General features: G+C 40.4%; 1 protein-coding gene across 1 annotated transcript in view; it reads left to right on the forward strand.

Moving 5' to 3' along the window:
- Positions 1–572: 572 nt before the first annotated feature.
- Positions 573–21,400, forward strand: part of ccdc88b (coiled-coil domain containing 88B) — a 59,389-nt gene continuing 38,561 nt past the window's right edge. Inside the window, exons 1-14 of the mRNA XM_026143610.1 lie at positions 573–793; positions 1,892–2,040; positions 3,772–3,880; positions 10,014–10,083; positions 10,277–10,335; positions 11,040–11,123; positions 11,946–12,086; positions 14,248–14,393; positions 14,775–14,856; positions 16,373–16,531; positions 18,726–18,872; positions 19,081–19,255; positions 19,485–19,600; positions 20,676–20,744. Of these exons, the coding sequence (XP_025999395.1) occupies positions 734–793; positions 1,892–2,040; positions 3,772–3,880; positions 10,014–10,083; positions 10,277–10,335; positions 11,040–11,123; positions 11,946–12,086; positions 14,248–14,393; positions 14,775–14,856; positions 16,373–16,531; positions 18,726–18,872; positions 19,081–19,255; positions 19,485–19,600; positions 20,676–20,744 (1,566 nt within the window). The 5' untranslated portion in view covers positions 573–733. The remainder of the gene's footprint in view (positions 794–1,891; positions 2,041–3,771; positions 3,881–10,013; positions 10,084–10,276; positions 10,336–11,039; positions 11,124–11,945; positions 12,087–14,247; positions 14,394–14,774; positions 14,857–16,372; positions 16,532–18,725; positions 18,873–19,080; positions 19,256–19,484; positions 19,601–20,675; positions 20,745–21,400) is intronic.

The following is a 21,400-nucleotide window of genomic DNA, read 5'->3' on the forward strand; positions in this document are numbered from 1 at the left end:
CAGGTTTAGACAGCTATAGAACGGAAAATACTGCAATGCATTATACACTAGCTAGCTCAAAGTAAGGAAGCCCACTTCCCCTTTGATGATGTAATTAATAATATGTGAAAGCATGAACTTTCCTTTTGAAGCACCAGAGGTCACTATTGCACAGTGCTTGGAGCGCAGCTGAACGCACGGTGAACGTTAGAGACACTAAACCTCTGACAACTTCAAATGGAAGCCTTCTCATTTTTAACACACATTAGATCAACATGTCATGTCTAAGGTCAAAACAAGGCGATACTGAGGCAAATAATGGCGTAAAAACACACATTTAAGGTAAATGTGCACATAAATACTCAGAGGAGGAAATAGGCCTAATATTTCACCTCTGCGAAGTTAATGTCCCTTTTTTGCACTCTAGTGTTTTGCGGTACTCAAGAAAAATATTTCCGTGTTTGTGTGTGTTGTGTGAAGTTTTGAGGGTGTGTTTTTTTAAAAAAAAACCCTCAACATGTGCGTTTTGAAAAATTCCGGTGTGGTTTTGCAATGAAACTGACTGACACACGCAGTCAGAGAGGAAGAGACAGCAAACGAGGTAGAGGGAGGGGAGGAAGGGCCGCACAAATGTCAAACTACTTCACTTGACGCAAGATGGATTCTCTGTCTCTGATTCATTACATACACCGCGTTGGTGATATTCTTTAATTAGCTGTCTTCTGTAGTGTTTCACAGCCCTCGTGCCACAACAATGGAGTCCAACATTAAGGAGATAATAGAGGAATTCATGGAAAGTGCGTTGGCGCAATGGGTACGTCATTTATCATTTATCACTTTGAGTTAGAGAAAAGGTCATCATTTATAGAGGCGCAGAGGTGAGAATAAAACAGGAGGGTGTAAAACGTTGTGAAAAAAATTACAAAATCCGACTTAGCCGGTGACCAACTCTGTAGTAAAGTCTGTATAATTTCAAGTCAGAAAGCTTGTGAAATTTTTTAGACCAGTCTGTTTTCCAGTTCCGTTCGTCAGAATACATATAAAACTTGAATAAATAACACAAACAGCCTCGGCCCTGCCTTTTTTCTGTTGTGTACAGAAAAGCAAACACTTCTCCTTTTGGCAGCTTCCCTCGCCTCTTAATAACCAACTTTTTCTCTCCCAGCTTCGACACTTCCGTGTCCTTGGGCTGCTTCTGATTTCAAAATAGTCATAGAGTATGCTCTCTCTTAAACCAACTACAGCTGTAACACACTGAATTCCCAGCTGGGGTTTCAACATGGCAAGTCACCAAGTCTCCCCCTTCTGGTTAATGATCTCTGCTTGGATAATGTGATCACTAAGTCTTATAGGGATGTTCTCATTGGCTGTTGTTTCCCCTTTCCAAAGAGGGGGCTGGTCAGATGTCAGGTTCAACAGGTCTTGGAAGAGGTTTGTTTTTTTTCTTTGGACCACTTCAGCAGGTCATTTTTTCACTGACATGAGATTTTTCACCCTGAAGGGATCCCCTGCCACCCAACCCAGTTGTTATCCTCCGCATCTCAGTCTCCTCTGTATCACCTCATCAGCTGAGACCAACTGTGGCTTGTTACTTTGTTTACCTACTGTGCAGTTTTTAGAAGGTGCAGGTGGGAATAAAACTCATTATATTGCAGTTTGCATTGGCACAAGTCGTCTTAGAAGCGCGCGAGAGAGAAACCTTGGCTGCAGTCCTGCTTGGCTGGCTGTCGCTGTGAAGTGCTTCCCAGTGTGAGCGCACAGATCCCACCTGTTCGGACAGGTGCACAGACTCAAGTGACTTCCTGTGTGAAAATTTTCCCTTAGCCCATCTCTGTGCCTATTTTCTGCTCCTGTGCCGGTTCTTCCTTGTCTTTGGTCACCACACAAGATCATCTCTATCTGTCTCTCATAGGTGCTGCTGTTTGAGAATATGGTAGAGAGTGAGGACGGTGCACCTCACTACAGCCAGTACATGGAAGTGAACTCTGTTTCGCAGAGTGCCCGAGACCGCTACCTGAGGCTGACCAATGGGATTTTCCTCAATGAGGTCATGAGGGTCATGTAAGATTCATCAACATTTTCTCACTTTCACTGCTTCCTAGCCGTGGACACTGCAATAAACGTCACTATTAGAGAGGGGGGAAAGATAACTTGATAAACTTTTGCAAACTTTACCCAGTCAGTCTGCTTTTAAATGTAATAATATAAATGTAAAATAATAAAAGCACAAGTTCTCATTTGTAAATGGAAAATATAAACCGTTCAACCTTGCAATTAGTTGCAAAAAAAGTGCCTGTGGCTTTTATTGGCAATCTGAAACGCTGAAATGTACACACAACCCATTCTTTGCTTAAACTCCATGGCAGCTTTTTTTTTTTTTTGCTTTTTGAGTGAAAGCCATTAAAAAGCACTGAAATTGGGCACCCTGGTGGCCTGGTGATTGAGATGCTTATGTAACTTAAGTGAAGTGAGTTAAGGTGATGGACAGTGTGTGGGATAATAGAAAGAGTGCAAAGTGACCTTGTGAGCAGCTGTGTCCTGCCAATAATTTTACACCTCTCTTTTTATAATATGGAGAAAATGCCTGTTTGGATGGATGGGATTTTTTTTTTGTTGCAGTAACATTACTGACAACTGGAAAAAAAAATCAACAACACCTTTATCTGTATGCCTGGAAGTCTTGCCTGCTTCTATAATGGTTCTTGCACTTTGCATGAACCACAGAAGCTTTTTTAATGTCCTGGTTTCCTTCTGGGTCGTGGCCGCACAGTTCGTACGTTGTAATGATGTCACTTAAACAAATAAACAGTCACATTAATAATAGAAAGAGTAATAGGAGGACACTATATTAATATATAATAGGGCAACAGGAGAATAATTTAAGGGCTGTAGATTTTTTTTTTTTGTTGCAGTGTTTTGAGTGACCACTGGGACGTATTGGCAGTGTGGTATTTGCATCCAGCCCTTTTACATCCATACAGCTATTAAATAAAGGCAGATAATTTCCTCAGTTTAATGTTGTGCACTAAAATACTTCAGCTTAGTTTAACTGACAGCATGACTCAAGGGACAGAAACTCGAGTGAGTCTTAATTTTTGTGATATTTAATGCGGCACCATCACTTTTCGCATCCACTTTGTAGTTTTTCTTTGATTTATGCGCAGATATCTCCCAAAATACCAACCCTCACTTTGTGTTTGATGGTAATTTAAGAACCCTATCATGCTAACTGGTAAACATTTTCCCTTATGCTTTATGGTGTGCCACAGCACAGCATCAGAGAGGTGCTAACATGGTTGCAAACACTTGGTATTGTTCTTTTTCTTTTGCATGAAAAGTGATGTAACATTTATCGCACTCGGTTTCATAACCTCATGTTGTTTTGCAGTGCGTGTGTGTTAAAGCACAATGTTCTGAAATTTCTAGCAAATTACAATCATGCCATCCTATAAGCCATCTCCACTGATTCCCTTATCTTTGTGTTCAAGTTTCAGCAGGAGAAAACCTTTTGTCTATTAACTGGCAAGACAAGATCTTAGGCAGGATTTGCTCAATGGCTGATTAATTTGGCCCGACCTAAGCCACATTATTTCAACAAATAATTGCATGTGGATTCTCACTGCCTGCTTCTCAGACCTCATTAAAATTTTATTCACTCTGCTTAAATGCACTGTTGCATAAGAATTTCTCATCTGGAGAGAAATGTTGCTGGGCTGTTTGATCAAGCTGCAGTGTGTAAACCACTGTGTGTAATTGTGTGCGTGTGTGGTTTTTTTGTGTGTGTCCACCCAGAGATCCAAACCCCAAGGTGGAGCGGCTGTACAACAGCGAGAGAGATGACCACATGCTGAGAGTCCAGAATTTTTCTATTTTAAATCGACACCTGCGAGCCTTCTACCAGGTAGGGAAGGGTGATGGTGGTGAGAGAGGGGGGTGGGGATGAGGGGAGGTTGGTGAGATTCTGTTAGATCAAATCATCAAGACGGAAATCAGGGCAATGTACTGAAAGGCAACAGAGCCTGCACAGGACTTCTCCTGAGCTTCACATTCCCACTATAACAAGAAGAAACCCATTAACGGTATAGTCCATTCAGGCATGGCTGTGATAAAGAAAGAAATTTTTGAAAGCTATGAGGGCAACCACAGTTTTGTTTTTAGCTCATATTTTTATGTAACTGCATTTTGTGCACTTTTTAATTTTAGAACTTGGACAGATGAATACTTTTTGCACAGTATTCAGAAAACAAAAGCAAACCCCACACCTGCATCGCGTAGTCTTCTCAGTGAAGCTCTGGACATAATTATCTGGACAAAACTGTTCAAATATTGGCTCATTAGTTGCTGCTGGGTTGCCACAAAGCAAACAGCTCCTTGCAGTGTAAAAATGAGCACTTGCAATGCTGAACCCCCGTGAGGTTTGTCGTCTGCCGCTCGAGCTACAGTGTCTCTTCGCCCGTTGTTACTACAGCTTTACCGTTCTGCTTCACTGTGCTTTTTATTAGCCTGTTTTCAGAGGCAACAGGAACCTGATTTCAGCCAGAAAGCTTTAATAAACTGGCTTTATACGCTACCTGCTCAACTTCAAACAGCAGGCACAGTTAGAGACTCGGCAGTGAACATAGCTGAGCATTTAACATCTAGAGCACCAGGTATTTCCCTCAGGTGTTAGCGGAAGCCTCGGGTCAGCAGAAGCATGACTGCAAAATGCTGATGATGCAGCTGGATGGTATAGCCTCCTAATGTTGCATAAAAGTTCATCTAAACTGGTAAAATGTTAGAAGATTTGCAACTGTAAATGCCTAAAAAAGACATTTGGTATGAATTTATTTTTATTTTGCAATCTTAGGTTCTTTATGAATAAGCACCAAAACAGTGCTATCACTTGTGCTATAAAATCAGGAATCTTAACTCTAAACGTGTTTGTGTTTGAATAGATAGTTGTTGCATGTATGATTGCAACAACTTTGATTGCAAGATAGTTTGATGCAATAAAGCAGCTGTTGGTTAGCTGAGCTCATCACAGTGGCTGGAAACCTGTCTTTGCTGCAATTTAAGTTTACTAACACATAATTATTTTTGCTGTATAAAGCTTTCAAAGTCCAGCATCCAGCTAAGCAACAGTCTTCATATAGGGATTAAGAAAATCGAATATGTCAGTTAATGAGCTGGTACTTTCTTTTTTCCCCTTTACCTTGTTTTCTTTCCTGCTATGCTACTCTGGTGCTAACTTTACCCCGGCAGCTTTTAGCAAGCAGACATGAAAGCAGTATCGATCGCCTCATCTGACTCTCAGCAAGAAAATAAATACATGTTTTTCCCAAAATGTCAAACTAATTCTTTGAGTTGTTTTTCTGGAAGTTTCATCTCTGTAGCTACATGCTTCAACAAAGCTTAATTGGGTGGTTTGATACCTTGTGAAACTGTGGCATTAATATCTCAGCAGCAGGACAAGTCATTACACCGAGATAGCGAGGCAAACATGTGACACAGTGATACAGGCTGCACGGTCATTTGTAAATGGTCCAGCTCCTATCTTGAATGGCCCCAATCATTTCTCTAGAATTTCAAGAACAAAAAAAGTTTTCATAAACACTAGTGTGATGGCTTCTTTTGTGGATGGACTAAAATGACTCCCAGCTTCTCATTACGAGAAAAAAAGTCTTGTGAAAGCGCTAGAATATCTTTCTAAAACATGACTCACAGCCACACAAATGGCGAGGGAGACGAGTTGATGGCAGAGGGCCGGAGAAGCAGTTTTCTAGCTGCAAGGTAGTAAAAACAGAGGACAAGATGAGGCTCAACTATCACTCTTAACACTAGCAATATATTGCTTGGGGGTATTGTGGAAAATTTGAAGTGTATGCACAGGGAGGCAGCATATTAGCACAAGAGAAAAGATGAAACAGAGAATATTCCATCCGCAGTCGACGTGTCCTTGCTTATTATCAGGCAAATGGGGTGAGAAAAAGTGGAGGAGTGGTGAGCTGCATTTTTTAGCTGCTGCTATGGTTAGAGGTTGAGGAAGGAAGGAGACTGAGAATCTATCAAATAGCCCACAGTATCATGCATTTCATAATGTGCATTCACATGCGCCGTTGGCATTTGAGGAAATGACACAATTCTTCCAACCCCCGGAGGATGATTCAGAAAGCTACTGCTCTGAGCGAGGAAACCATCCCGAAGTACGAGTCAGATGGACTGAACATGCACTGTTTTGCTTGTCACACAACAGAAGAACACGAGTCTACGAGGTTTCGTTTCCTAATTTTCAGTGAATCACTAATGTCCCTTGAAAGCACCTAGCAGCACAGCACACTGCCAAATAATTGAGACGCTCACATCAGCCGACATTGCACTAGAATTTCAGCAGGTGTGCTCAGAATAGGCTCCAGTGTCTCTGCAGACATTTAGTTCCACATCAGTCACAGCTTTACTTCTCACTGAATTATTATTATATTTTTTTGTGCTGTTTAATGCTGCCTGTGTGTTTATGTGAGAGAGTGCGTGCAATACAATGGCAAGAGTGTGGAGAGCTTAAGCCACAGAAACAGTGTGCAGCTTGGCAGGGCTTGATATCTGCTGTGACCTCAGCTTGTCTTCTATAGAAACGGAGTTATTTGTGTTGACGACACGGGGGGTGGGGGGTGGGGGGGGGGGGGGGGTGGAGGCTGTGCACGTCTACTGTATGGACTCATATAACCTACTGTAAAATTTATGAGTGCTATGCTGCATCTATTCTACTGGTTTAATTTCATTATATGCTAATGTATATTACTCTAGCTGACTGTATTCTGTTCTCCCTCTGTCTTTCTTAATCTATTCTTCTTCTTTTTTTTTTTAAACTCCATTTACTGCCACTGAATGAGACACTTGCTCTCCAGCTTTCTGTTAATGGGATTTTAAATGTTAATTTCTCTTGACTACTAATTTATTGACCCTCCACATTTTAAAGATCTCTAAATGATGTCTCTACTAATCTGTTTTTGCATAAAGCCAAAAAATTAAAATTAGGGGGAAAAATAAATAAATAATAAAAGGAAGTCTGTGGCAAAAATTAAAGCCAACACCAATCCAAACAACATACAATAAAAAGGCGGGATTTGAAAAAGATCTTACAGATGGAACTTAATTCTCTTCTTAACTGCAGCCAGCAGTGTGATGAATGCTTTTATCCCACTTTCAGAACTGCTCCATATAGCTAATTCCTTTTTTTTTTGGGCGTTTGCTTTAGTGGAAAAATCTACTTCCTTAAGAAATGAACTTTGAGTGTGACTGCCCTGGAAATCTCTGCACATTTTTCATATTCTTGACCTCTTTCTTTGTATTGCATTATAAATAATAATGTATGAAATAAAGTGCAGGAGGCATTCAAGAAAATACAACCCAGTATGTATCTTGGCCGTACTGCCCGGCAGGGAATTGCCCGTGCAAAGACATTACTGTGCCAACAACAACAAGGCGCTTCTATATAATTATCAGTCTGGCTAATCTCCTGCAGAAGTCTGTTTGGCATCATCAGCCACGAGCTGCACGAAGACCAACTCAGAGCTACAGTGGCTAATATCCTAAACGCCCTGAAGGAGCAGAAACATAAGGTTTGCTGCACATGCCAGTTGCTAAAGGGAGTCCCTGCCTTTCTCCCCATACAGTTTATAAATTACAGTAAGCAGCTGAGAGAGCTGTAATTGTGACTTACATCTGTACTCTTGTGATTTTGCGCTGATGGATGTGAGGAGGTTGTGAACAGGCTTTCTGAGCAGTTGGGAAAGGAGCTAGCCAGCAACAGTGTGTGGCTCTCTGACAGAAATGTTTTTAATTAACGGTGAAGTTGTTCTCCTCTTTTTTTTTCTTTTTCTTAAGTTTAAGACCAACTAAATTAAGTGGCAAAGTAACAGTAATGATTACCCTCTACACTAGTGATGCACTGGATGGCAATGTAGGAGGAGGGAGGCGCTGTGGGGTCACATGACAGATATTTCTTTCTGCTGCCAGAGAAGCCAGGTTTCTGGACGGGAAATGTCTGAGGCGTCTGTGGTCCAGCTTGATTCAGCGTCATTTGAGTCTGCCAGGGGATTTGTCCAAGAGCTCAAAGCAGAAATTACGACTCGCTGAAACAAGATGAACACAGTGTTGGTGGGCCTTCTGCTCGTCCTGAATCTCCTGAATTTGAAAAGCATTAAAAATACTTTGGACCATGCAGGAAATGTCCAAAATGATGAGCCAGAGATTTAATGGCTTTAGTGAATTCAAATTTTTAAATGGTTTTCTGTAAGATGCGCAGTCCCTCAGCTGAGATAATCAAGACAGCAATGAAAAGATGTTCTCTTTTTTTAGGAATGTTTTCCCTTTTTGGCAGTGGAGAAATAAAAATACATAAATAAATAAAATAAAGTGCAGAGCAAATATGACAACATGCATCAAGAGTCCAGCTTTGATCAGTTGAATTGTAGTTAATCTTAGATAATCTCCTAGACAATAAGGACACACATTAAACAAATATTTTGGAAAAAAACACTTCTAAAAATTGATTATTAACACTCTGTGATCAGAATTGTTGTCAACAAGAAAATCAACCAAGCTGTCTTGTTATTAAAGCAACTCAAAATTATTGAAATTTCTCTTGAAATTACATTCAGTGGTCACTTCATTAGGTACACCTTATCAGTATTGGGTTGGATCCCCTATTACCTCCAGAGCTGCCTTAATTCTTTGTGGCATAGATTCAACAAGGTGCTGAAAACATTTTGAGAGATTTTGGTTCATACTGCCATGACAGCGTCACACAGTTGCTGCAGAGTTGTCAGCTGTGCAGCTGATTGAGATCTGATTGAGGTCTGGTGACTGTCAGCTGAGGATTGAGATCTGGTGACTGTAGGCGCCATTTGACTACAGGGAACATGAAAAAATTCTCCACACTATTACGGCACCCCCAGCCTGAACTGTTCATACAAGGCAGGATGATTGTGGATATTCAGATCAGCCCATTCGGCATCAACAACCCATTCTGCTGCTCGGTTTGAAATTCAGAAGGTCCTCTCTGGCCATGTCTACATCTCTAAATATACTGAATTGCTTCTATGTAATTGGCTGATTAGATTTTTTTCTTAGAAAGAAATTGAACAGGTCTGTGTAATAAAGAGTTTGCTAAATGTAGACAAGCAGCTGCTTCCAGCAGTAAACGGTTTCCGGTGATTGATCTGGACCTATTTGTTTTTGTCATAGCAGATCCACTAAGGAGATGGTTCCTTAAATCTGTTAAAAGTCAGTTTTGACAAAAAAATGTTTATATACACTTATTATAGTCAGTGCGCCCCAGGGTGGCTGTAGCTACAATGTAGCTTGCCATCACCAGTGTGTGGATGACTGGTTGTGTAAAGTTCTTTGGGGTCCTTAGGGACTAGAAAAGCGCTCTACAAATACAGGCCATTTACCATTTAAGACTTCCTGAGTAAATACTAATACTAATATATCTGTTACAAGCTGAAGTGAATGAATAATGGCTATGATCATGTACCAGTCAGGTTTGTTGGAAGTACTAATACTTGGATTGATTCGCTCCAAGTAATTTGTTCTGGTTGTTTATGACGTCACTTGTGATCTTTGAGATTATGTCAGTGCGTCTGCATTGCTGTCACATCACCCACATTACCCATATGTTATACCCAAAAGGTCAGCAGTAGTTGCCAGTAGTATTAAGTGGTTTAGCTGCAGGTTTCTTATTCACTGCTATCATCATATTGTTTTTCTTTGATTCTATTACACATTGAGAATAAGTAGAGAACAAGATGCAGTGAAATATATTAAACTAAAATTGTACAAAATCTTACCAGCGTGTAAGAACAAAACAGTGCAGTTTTATCAGGGATCTCTTATTTGTTTACACAACAAATCAGTTCCTGCGCTTTTGTTTATCTCGGCTAACTGAGGGCAGAAGAACAGGACGGTCCAGGTGATTACTTGAGGTGTTTTTGTGTGTGTGTGTGTGTGTGTGTGTGTGTATGTGCTGAACTCTTTACATTTCTTTTCCTTTTCAGGAAGACTTGCAGCAGTTGATACTCATGTCTCTCCCAAATGTTGCCATTCTGGGCCAGGACCCCCTAACAGGTATAAAGATAACAACACGATCCTATCAGTGCCAATCTCTCTCAGCAGGAAGAAAGTAATTATACTTTATGTTCGAGTCTATATCTCAGCTATCTGTGAAGCACATTAAGGTGATAATGATAAGGAGAAGGGTGCTGGGGGGTGAAGATGATGATGATAATGATGATGATGACGGTTATTTCTGTGTCCTCAGAGGCAGCCGTGGAGGAGCTCAGGCGACTGCTGCTACTCTTACTAGGAAGTGCAGTGCAGGTGATCACACGCTCATATGACCGTCATGCTTTGGTCAAAGCTGACCACAGCAGCATTGTGCATGTTACTTAAAAACAAAGAGGGAGGACAGACACAATAAATTTCACTTTACTTTACATGTTCTTTCCTCCAAAATCAGTTCAAAGTAATGTGCATATCTGCACACCTTGAACTCTTTGGACTAATTTTTCTCATATTTTCGGTGCTAACTACACAGATTTGTTGTTTAAACTTTACCAGAAAGGCCTGAAGGTAACATTCTTCTAGGAAAAGATAAAATAAGACAGATTGTTGTGCACTATTTTGTATAAACTCATTCCAGAGGAACTTGATTAATTTCCTTTTCTAATTTCAGCTCAGGATCATTGCGCTCAAATACTGTTTGGTTTTTTTGTTTGTTTCATTAGAGTTTCCGCTGGCATCAATCTTAGCCTTGTATTGTGTTACCCTGGCAACCTTGTACAAGAGCCAATTTCAGGCTTCACGTTAAAGTGGCGTGCTAATCTTGCCCGACCGCTCAACAGTGCAAGTTTACAAAATGTCTGAGTCTAAGGACAGTCGTCCAGGAGTCCTCCACCCAAAGACTGCCCTGCTGTCTTCTAATAAGCGTCCCTCATGGCCAATTCCAGGAATACCTATGAACACAGTTTTTGGTATTTTGATCTAGCATGCACACCTGACTCCATCTCTTCCTGTGTCTACAGTGCGAGAATAAGGAAACCTTCATTCAGCAGATCCAGTCCCTGGACATTGAAACCCAGGCTGGCATTGCCAGTTGTATTCAGCAGGTAAGTAAGTGCAGAATTAATCAAACCAAATCCCTCACTCATTAAAAAAGAACAAGAAATTCTTGGAGGATTTTTGTTCCCAAACATGATTAAGCAAAGAGTCCCTTCACTGTCTGGCCTGTAGGCAGACAGAATGAAACTGTTATACCTTCTCCTTGTGCTTCAACTGAGTTGTGAAAATGAGCTACTTGTCATTCTGTTGGCAGCCTTTTAAGGACCTCTGGGTGCCCCTTGCTGCCACTGTAAGCTGGATCCTCCACCTCCCATGTCCACCTCTCCAATCCCCCCCTCTGTCACATCATTGTCTCTCCTTCATCTTTTTTCCTGTCACTGTCCACCATCCGCTCCAATAAGGAAGAAAGGCCAAATTGCCTCTTTTAAAAAACACCCCCCATGAATAATTGCTGGAATTACAAAAACAACATTTTGCACAGCAGCGTGACTGAATTACAGTAACAGCATGCTGCCTCCCAGCCTTTTTCTCCCCAGGTTTTTCAGCCTAACAAATCACAGAGGTGAGAGGTGCTCTTTCTGTGTGAATGGATGCACCCCCTGCTTTCCTTCTGTATGGCTTACACCCGAGGAGATTTTTAAACCTGTCAACATGATCACTAGCTTTGCATGCACTAGTGAATTTTTTTAGTGCATTTTCCTACAGCTTTCACACATAGACGTGTGAGAATTTATTTTTCTTTTCCTTTTCGTTGTACACAAATGCTTGGTATTCACACAGCGCTCGCAGTGCCTGAGCTATTTTGTGTCAGGTGTCCCAGATGTGTATTGATCTTGTCATAGAGGCCTAAAAAATGGTCCTCGTTGCAGGTAACTCAGGATCCTCGTGTGGTGCTGCCACTTCAGTGGGAGGAGCTAGTGGAGACTGAAGGTGCAGACTTGCAGCTGGTGTTTAGCTCCATGGCCAAACAGATCCAAAGCCTGCTGGCACAGAGAGACACACAGTTGGAGGTATGCAATACACAAAGCCTTAAAGAAATAGCTTGACACTTGACACTCTGTTTTTTTTAACCAAAAGATAAATGACAGCATTGATACCAATCTCAAGAAGCAGCCAGTAGCTGTTAGGCTAAATAGAAACTCATGGGGAATGAAACAGCCTGTTATAATATAAATATAACTAATTCTTCCCACCAGCACCTGTGAAATTATCTGTGACTTCCTGAATTTGCAAAGCAGCACATCCCGAAATGATTCTAGCACAAAGCCTACTGTCATTTTTAATTTAAACAGGAAGTCTGATTGTGATTAATTTTTTCTTTCAACAAAAAGGGAACCAAGAAACTTTCACAAGAGCATGATAACCAGACAGACGCGACAGAACAACGCAATGAACAAGGAACGAGTAGTCACAAAAATCAGAAAACAGATCAGATATTAAGCTCTAAGATTTCTAGTTTGGTAGCAGTTTGCAGTTTACATTAAAAAGGTGTAACTAGTACCAAGGTTACCTAAAGTTGAGCATTTATTCGATCGTGCACTGGGAGGTAGCTTGGAAGAGTTGTATAGAACCTTTATTCTGATAATGAAACACGATAACAAGTAGGACATTAGTAGGTCAATTTTTAACCCCTTAGCTGAGTCAGGCCATCGGTTCTTCCTGTTTCTGAGGGCTATTCTAGGCTAACTGGTAGCTGGTGGTAGCTACATACACCAGACATGATAGTGCTGAGCAGCTCATCTAAATCTAGGCAAGTGGGCAAATGAGCAAATAATACAGAAATTAATAACGACTATAATAGCTGATTGGAAAGAACACCAAATTACTGCATCACTTTTGCTCTCTTCAACTGTGCAGACAGATGGAAGCAGTGGGAGTATGGACTTCATAGTGTGAGCGTTATTGTGCCTTAAAGTGAATTTACCATCATTGTCCGTTGTTTGATTCTTTGCTGGAGAACTGTAATGAATGAAAATGAAAAAATTGGACATTTATGATGTTTTCAATCACGCCGACGTGACAAGAAGGAAATTGAAAATGTGTTTTCCTGAAGAAATTAAAAGTTAATTAACTAAATCAGTTTCAGCAAGTGAATCAGTTCCTCCATTGTTTCAAGTTGGATCAACATTTCACACCAGATGCCGCCCAGACATTTTGTAGCTATGGATTACCTCCTACAGTTGTAATAATTCTGCTTTTTAACCAACAAAAGGTGGTATCAGTGAAATCTCTGCTGAACCACCCATAGAACTAATTAAAATTCATAAAACATTAGTGCACAGTGGGATTGAAATGGCATTGTGGTCAAAGGTTTTAATGTGATTTAAGTAACAATGAATTGGAAAATGAAATGCATGCTGTTAGGCTGGAGATAACAGACTACAGTATTTAAAAAAAAAAAAAACTAGTGTAAGGAGCGTAGTAACTTTGCTTCTTTGAAATAGCAAAGACCCCACAGTCCTTTCTAAATGCACCTCTGATTCCACTTCATGTTCCTGCCTTCTGATCTCAAACACATTCTCAATCCTTGAATCCAGTGATATTTAACTGAGATCTGTCTTAAGCTTCTAGTGGATTAAAAGGCATTTCCTACAACCTTAATATGAGATCAAAGCAACGTAAGATCTTAAATTTTGTTTCGAATAAATTCCACAGATTTAAATCGGCCCTAATAAAACCCTGTCCCACTGTGCTCTCCTTTATGTGAATACTGCGTAAGATCAAAATGTTCTGTTGCTGTGCTGGTTTGCAAAATTACAGGAATAAAAAGGTCATTCCGCATTAATGTTTATAAAATACACCCCCTTTGCAAAAATACCTGCTACATTTAACCCTTGTGTGAATTTTCTGCTGCTACACTGATCTGACTTAAATTATACATCACAAAGCGTCAAACAGTCTAAAACATCTGAAGACATCACAGCAGCCCAAGCTCCTTACTCTGTAAAAAAAGAGTGCATACACAGCAAAACACTAGTATCTTACCTTTGCTAGCATCTACTGAAGCACATACTTATTTAGTTGCCATGTGCGGCTCACTGTTTTCACCTTCACAGATCCTCAGAAATGTGTTTCTGAGCCTTTAGTCCTCAACCCACGTCTTTCTTTTCAGCTGTTCTTTGTATCCTTTTCCACATCCATCATTGATCTTTCTCTCTCTCTTCTTCCCAGAGGATAGCAGAGCTGTGTCGGGAGCGGGAGGCCCAGTCTGATTCCACGACGGGGCACTTGGTTGGCCGCAATGAGGAGTCATCCCAAGGTCTGCTACTCCAGCTGGCAGACAGCAAGGCCAAACTGCGCCGGCTTAAACAACAACTGTGAGTCTGTGTGTGTGCTCGAGATGATAGAAGTCAGGAGAATTCTTAAAAAGTTGTGACAAAGGTCAAGACAGAGAAAATTATTTGTAAACCTGAGCAATGAATCGGGATCAGATGAGATGCTCACAGGTATAATCCAGCGCACACAGCTTATTAAATGAATGGGTTAAATGCAGAGAGCAATTTCCCCACGGGGCTCAATAAAGTACAATAATGTACACACTTTCTTCTTAAACGCCTGTACGGTTTCAGAATATTACAGCGTTTTCTTCTCTAATTATATTTCTATCTGCCACTTTATCACAGATACAAGTCAAAAGAAAAGAAAAAGCCTTTAGAAAAACTGTGTAATTGCATTTGCGGTGCTGATATGTTTTCTAGGGAAGATAAAGGTGATCAGATACTGGATTACAAGCAGGAGATTGAGACCATGGAGGAACAGCTTCAGAAGCTTCAAAAAGAGGTACAGACATGGAATAGTGGTCAGCACACAGACAGAAATCTCATGCAGACTTCTTCTTCTCTTTCTTTTTTTGTTTTGTTTTGTTTTGTTCTTTTACCACACATACAACATTACTAATTTGACAACAGCTAGACTATTGCTCACTGGGCCTAATCATAATAGTGCAGAATCACCCAAAACCCTTTGGATCTTGAATAAAAACATCTTTCTGCCGTAAATTAGATTGTGCTCTTTCCATTCAAATACACTTTGACCTGAAAGAGGTGGCTGTTACTGTCTCAGCTGAACTTGAAAGTTTAGACTCATAACAAAACTACAGGTATGATCATACACATACAGTCTTAATGTTCCCTCACTGACGAGTCATTTAGTTTCATTTTCCATTGTCACAGTGCTAAGTGTACTCCATACATCACTGTCATTCTTCATTTGTCATTATCATTTACTTATGCAAATATGTCTTACATATAGAAGTGCACTGTAAGGACTCATCTATGATATAATTTTTAAAGTCAACGTTCATTTAAAAAATATTACTTGAGTTGTTGGATTTTTACTTTTCACCTCTTAGTGACAAATCAATGCGTTTTAGACTACAAGCCACAATTAACCACACAGTCATACCGCTCTTTATTCAGTTAACCTAACATGCATGTGTTTGGACTGTGGGAGGAAGCTGGAGTACCCAGAGAGAACCCTCATGAAGTCCACACAGAAAGTGCTCCTGCCTGCTGGTGAATTTAAAGCAGGAAGCTTCTTGCTGTGAGGTGACAGTGCTAAGCACTGCAGCACCTTGCCATAAGCGTTGTTGATAATGCTCAAGATAATTACAATTTAAATCTGTGATTTTACTGTTAAATGATTAATGTCTGTGTGGGAATAATTTCTACAAGGAAACAGTTTTACAGATGGGTAACTGGCCAGTAACTGGCCTGACTCTTGCCAGTCCTCCTGAATAGTACCTTAGAATGATGTTTAAATAATGACAGTGGACATTAGGGGTATCTTAAATATAAGTATGTGAGTAATTTCTCCAGTAGTTTAAATGAAGTTACGTGCTGTGTGTAAAAAATGCCCAAATATAAATCAGTTATTCAACTTTTGAATTATATAAGTATCAAGAGACTTATTGCAAGCCAGTTATTTCTACATGACCTTTTCTGCATTGATTTCACACAGCATATTGCTTACGTGATTCACAGTTAATTCGACCACTTTCATTGTAAAAAATAGCAGAAGACATGCAAATGTTATTTGAAACTATAATACATGCAAGTTAAAGCTCTTGCTCTTTTCCATATGGGTCTTTTCAATTTTTTTCTATCCTTGTGAGTACATTTCAGGATTGTATACACGCACACATTTCCTTCCTCATGTATCAGACTTTGTCAACATTTGCTTTACTGCATTCCTGATCTGTTCACAACCTTCTTTGACCTCATCCCAGCTGGTGTATGAATGTATCTGTGTATCTGTGTCTCCGTGTGTGTGTGTGTGTGTGTCTGCGCGCATGCAGAACCGTTCTCTGCAGGGTGATGTGAGGGGCATGCGTGCACTGCGGGATGAGCTGGACTGTGCCCGAGAGCGAGCTGCACGGTCCGAGCAGCTCCAGACTGAGCTTCAAAGCTGTAAACACAGATTGCGCAGCCTGGAGCTCACACGCACTCAACTGAAGGTACACACACACACCAAGCACACATCGCACACCATAGAGAAATCAAGCAACACAGCTACATCTCCACTACAAAATACATAGTTTAAAAAAAATGTTATGCAGGGAAGACAAAGTCATTTTCACATTGCTTTGATACACACACACAAGCTTGACAAAGGCCGTCATATAAAAATTACTGGCGAAGGTCACATCAAGAAGATCCCTTTTTTAATCTTTCTCTTTGAGTAGCTATTATTTTTTTAAAAGAAGTACCACTTAATCTCAAAAGCCATATATTCCCTCACACGGCCCTGAGGGTTTCAATCAAGAGTGAGTACGAACAACTCTAAAGCTCAAAGCCGGAGAATGAGATTATATTGTGTGATGTCATTGGGATTTACCGCCTGGAGCTGCTTCATTGACAAAGAGCAGCTACAGTTATGGGAATTTTTACACCCAAATGAGATTTATTCCGAGGTACTATAACTGTTCAGGGCAAAAAAAAAAAGTGCTCATATCCTTGTGAAACACTTTGCAGTGTCCTCACCGTCACCTTCCCTGTCTTTTTTGAGTCATCCTGTTTAAATTCAATATCAGTGTGACTGCTCATGTTAGCCGGAAGGGTGATTTTTTTCTAATGTTGTGTGTGTGCCGAGAACTCGTTTCCAGAAATTCAAAATGAACTGTTTTGCGGCTGTAAAGAATCGGGAGGAAAAGGTGCCGAATGTTTACGTGTAAAGAAATAAAAATAAAAATCAGTTTGGAAGGTCAAATTAGTTTCATTACATGTTGGGTTTTATTTGCGTTTTTTTATCAGTAGTGACAACATCGTACTCACAAGTTGTTTGCAGCGATCTGCGTAAGTGTGGATTCTGCTAAAAATTACACCGAGTTGGCCAAAAAAGGACCAGCAAGACAGCTAGAGAGGTTTGCTGACAGTTTGCTTGTGATTATTTCTGGTTTAACACCTTGTAGCTTTTTATAGTCTTGTTAAACTGCTAACTTGTCTCACTAAAAACACAGAAAGTCTAAAACAAATGTTAAAAATGTGACTTAGTATTATATTATATTTTATTTTACTTCATTTTGAAAGATATATTTTATCACCATGTTGTCTGATTTTTCAATTTTGCTTTAATAGGTTATTAATGTGGATTTAGATATTAATAAGTATTACCTTATTTTTTTTATGAAGTAACTACTGTGAGTATGAGGATATAAAAATGAATATTTTTAAAATTATATTACTATACTAATTGGTCTTGCTTATGTGGCCTGTTTAGTACACAGTTACATAAAATTCAATATAATATACATCAGTTATAACCACCGCTGTTACAAGGTAATTACTAGGCTACTACTTTGGTAATTAGATTGTAATAACTTGCTGTTTCCTGTTATTATCAAGCTGCTACTCTGAGTTTAAATTCACTTAATACAGCCTAACAAAAACATAATAAAATATAAATGTCACAATTTACAACAGTTTACAACTCTAACATTGGAGAGCATCAGACTGAGTACTAAAAGTACTAAAGTAGCCGGATACAAGCTCCAAAATAATAATAATGGATTGCATTTATACAGCGCTTTTCGAGAACCTCAAAGCGCTGTACAACACCACTATTCATTCACTCTCACATTCACACACTGGTGGAGGCAAGCTACAGTTGTAGCCACAGCTGCCCTGGGGCAGACTGACAGAAGCGAGGATGCCATATCGCGCCATCGGCCCCTCTGGCCAACACCAGTAGGCGGTAGGTGAAGTGTCTTGCCCAAGGACACAATGACCAAAACTGTCCAAGCTGGGGTTCGAACCGGCAACCTTCCGATTACAAGATGAACTGCCAACTCTTGAGCTACGATCACAGTTGGAGATCATATTTTAGTACTTGCAATGTCTGCAGTTTGCTTCTCAGCTGTACGTCAGCCTCTCTGACTCCCTCAGCAGGACTTGTCTGTGTCTTTACTGTGAACTGTATAATAAGGGGAAATTATATAGAAAATACATTCAGCTGACAGCTAAAACCATTTAAAGTTGCTTTGTGCACTTAAGTGACAGTAGAGAACTGAATGGGAGCAAAGCATTGATAGATATGACAGATTAGAGGAAGTTGCTTCAGAAAAAACCCCAGACTTGACAGAATACATGAAACGAAAACAGTGAGCACGTCATCGTGTTGTTTCAATCGTCTCTGTTTGGTGCCCCCTGCAGGAGCAGCAGCAACTGTGCGCAGCACTGCAGGAAACCAAAACGCTTCTAGAAGAGCAGCTGGCGGACGCTCGGGCGCGTTGCTCCTCCCTACGTGAGCTGGAGAGGGACAATCTTGTGCTGCGTCAGAGAATCATGGAAGTGGAAGCGGTGGGTGGAAACTATGATGCAGTTTTTGCATTTCTGTCCATCCCGTACAAATGAGCTTATAATTGAACTGAAGATTGCAGATTGTTCTAATATTTTCTTTATTGACAGAAAGGTTGCATTTCATGAAAGAACCCCATGCATGTTGTGTGGAGGACCATTGAAGTCTCTTGCTCATGTGATCATTGAGTGTGTGTCTATATGTGCTTAGGAGCGGGACACTGAGAGGCAGCGAGTTGATGAACTGCTGGAGATGAACATGAGCCTCGAGGCTGACCTGAGGCACAGCAGCAGCGGGGGCAGCGTCCTTGCTCCGGTTGTTTCACTTCCGCAGCGTTTCCTCCAATCAGAGCTGGAGTCCGACGAGGAGCTGAGTGAAGTGATTGGTCAGAGCACCCGCCTCTCTGCACCTTGTCATTTAAGACATGCTAATTAACTGATAAGAGAAAATATTTTGACGTAATACTTACCCACAGGTTATTAATCAACAGTAACTGAGCTCATATATCCATTTCTCTTTTTCTCTGTTTCTTTCCTCCACCTATCTGCCTCACTCCCTCCTTCTGTTCTTCTTTTTCTTGTTTTATTCTTTATTTCCTCCTCTCTGCGCCTCAGATCAGAAGCCCCTGAGCGTGGAAGTGGGCGAGGCTTCGACGCTGCGGCTGCTGGGAGCGGAGCAGGAGAACGCAGAGCTGAGAAGACGACTGGAGGAGCTGCAGGCCCAGCAGGAGGTCAGAGTTCAGAGGTCGCAAGTTGTGACTAATAGAGAAAAATGTCACCTTACTCAATAACAATAGTCAGGCAGCCTGTGAATTTTTAAATGATGATCAGTTAATACTAAAAGGGCCCAAAGTGTACCAAGAAAATATCTCCCACCTCTGCCGCCTCCAGCCTGATACAAGGCAGGCAGGACCCATGCTTAAATGATGTTTACACCAAATTCTGATGCTACCACCTGATTGCTGCCACAGTTTTTCAAATCTTCTGTTGTCCAATTTTGGTGAACCCATGATCAAACCGTAACCTCAGTTTCCAATTTGTAGCCTAGTGTGACTCAATGTTCAATGTAATGTGCAGTCAGAGATGCTCTTCTGCATATGTTGATTGTAACAAGGATTTATTTGAGTTACTGTTGCCTTCATATTACCCTGAAGCAGTCTGGCAAATCTCCCCTGACCTCGGTATTTCATCTTTTTCAGACCATTCTTGTTAAACCCTAGAAATGATTGTGTGGGAAAATTTCTGAAATACTCAGACCAGCCATTCCCCATTCAGAGTCAGTGAAATTACCTTTCTTCCCCATTCTGATGCTCAGCTTGAACCTGGGTGATATATCCTTAAAATCCCGATATTTCATGGAAATCTGCTACTAGGATTTTTCTCACAATTTAAAAAATACTGAAAAGCCTTTTATTGATGATTGCAGTTTGCAGAAGGTCATCTGCATGGTGAGTTGCGCAGCAGTGTGAATTGCTGACATTTACATTAATCAGCAGCTTTAACTTTGTAGTTGTAACAATGTAACTTTGCTCGAGTGGTCACGGTAATGCACACAGACAGAAGAGAAATGACAACTGGATAACATGCAAATCAGGTTTTATATATAGTTTTCCATTTCCCTTGCGTGTCTTGTTATTGATATGATCATTATGTTGGGAAAAAATTTTTTTAATTAAGAATGTTTAATTACGATACCAGCAGGCCTGCCATCTCTGAATATATCTAAGTTGTTAAAGATGTAAATGAAGCTGGAAAAACAGGATGCAACAAATGAAGGCATTAAAGACCCATCTCCCCTCGCTGCAGGCTGATTCTCCAGATGCAAAGGATGAGCTGGCCTGCCTGGAGATGAAACATCAGGAAACATTTAGGGAGGTGAGCACAGAGCAAACTGAAGGCTTTACCAAACAGTTACTGTTCTAACAATCATCTTTTCTTTTTTTTACCGTCACATTGTTGACTGGTAGTAAATTGTTCTGACGCTAATGCAAGGTACCGTCCCTACACACTGCTCCCCGGGCGCCTGCTTAGTGGGCTTCCCACTGCTTCACTGAGTGAATGGGTCAAATGCAGAGAAAAACAAGTAATTTCCCCATGGGGATCAATAAAGTATCCATTATTATTATTATTATTATTATTATTATTATTATTATTATTATTATTATTATTATTATTATTATTATAAGTAATATTGCTTTTTTAGCCAATGTAAAAACCCTTCTCTGCCACATGTATTATGTAGCCATATATAATAAATTCATAGCATGTGTGAGCAGCGTTGTGTTGTAGTGGAGCAGAATTCTGGTGCTGAATCAATTTGTTTTTATTTATTTATCATCAGCAGAAAATTAGCTGCAGTATTCGACATTTTTACAAAAATAATGGCTCACTTGTGTTTGAAATGGATTGCTCGCAGACTCTACAACCCTCCTTCAGTGTTTTTTTTTTTCTTTTAAATTTCTACTCGTTGTTTCCATCCTCCAGCCTGAGAATTGACTGTTTTGGCTGTCAGCCTCATAGCTTACATCTGC

The sequence above is a fragment of the Astatotilapia calliptera genome, chromosome 2, assembly GCF_900246225.1.
Source record: "Astatotilapia calliptera chromosome 2, fAstCal1.2, whole genome shotgun sequence".
Taxonomy (NCBI): Eukaryota; Metazoa; Chordata; class Actinopteri; order Cichliformes; family Cichlidae; genus Astatotilapia; species Astatotilapia calliptera.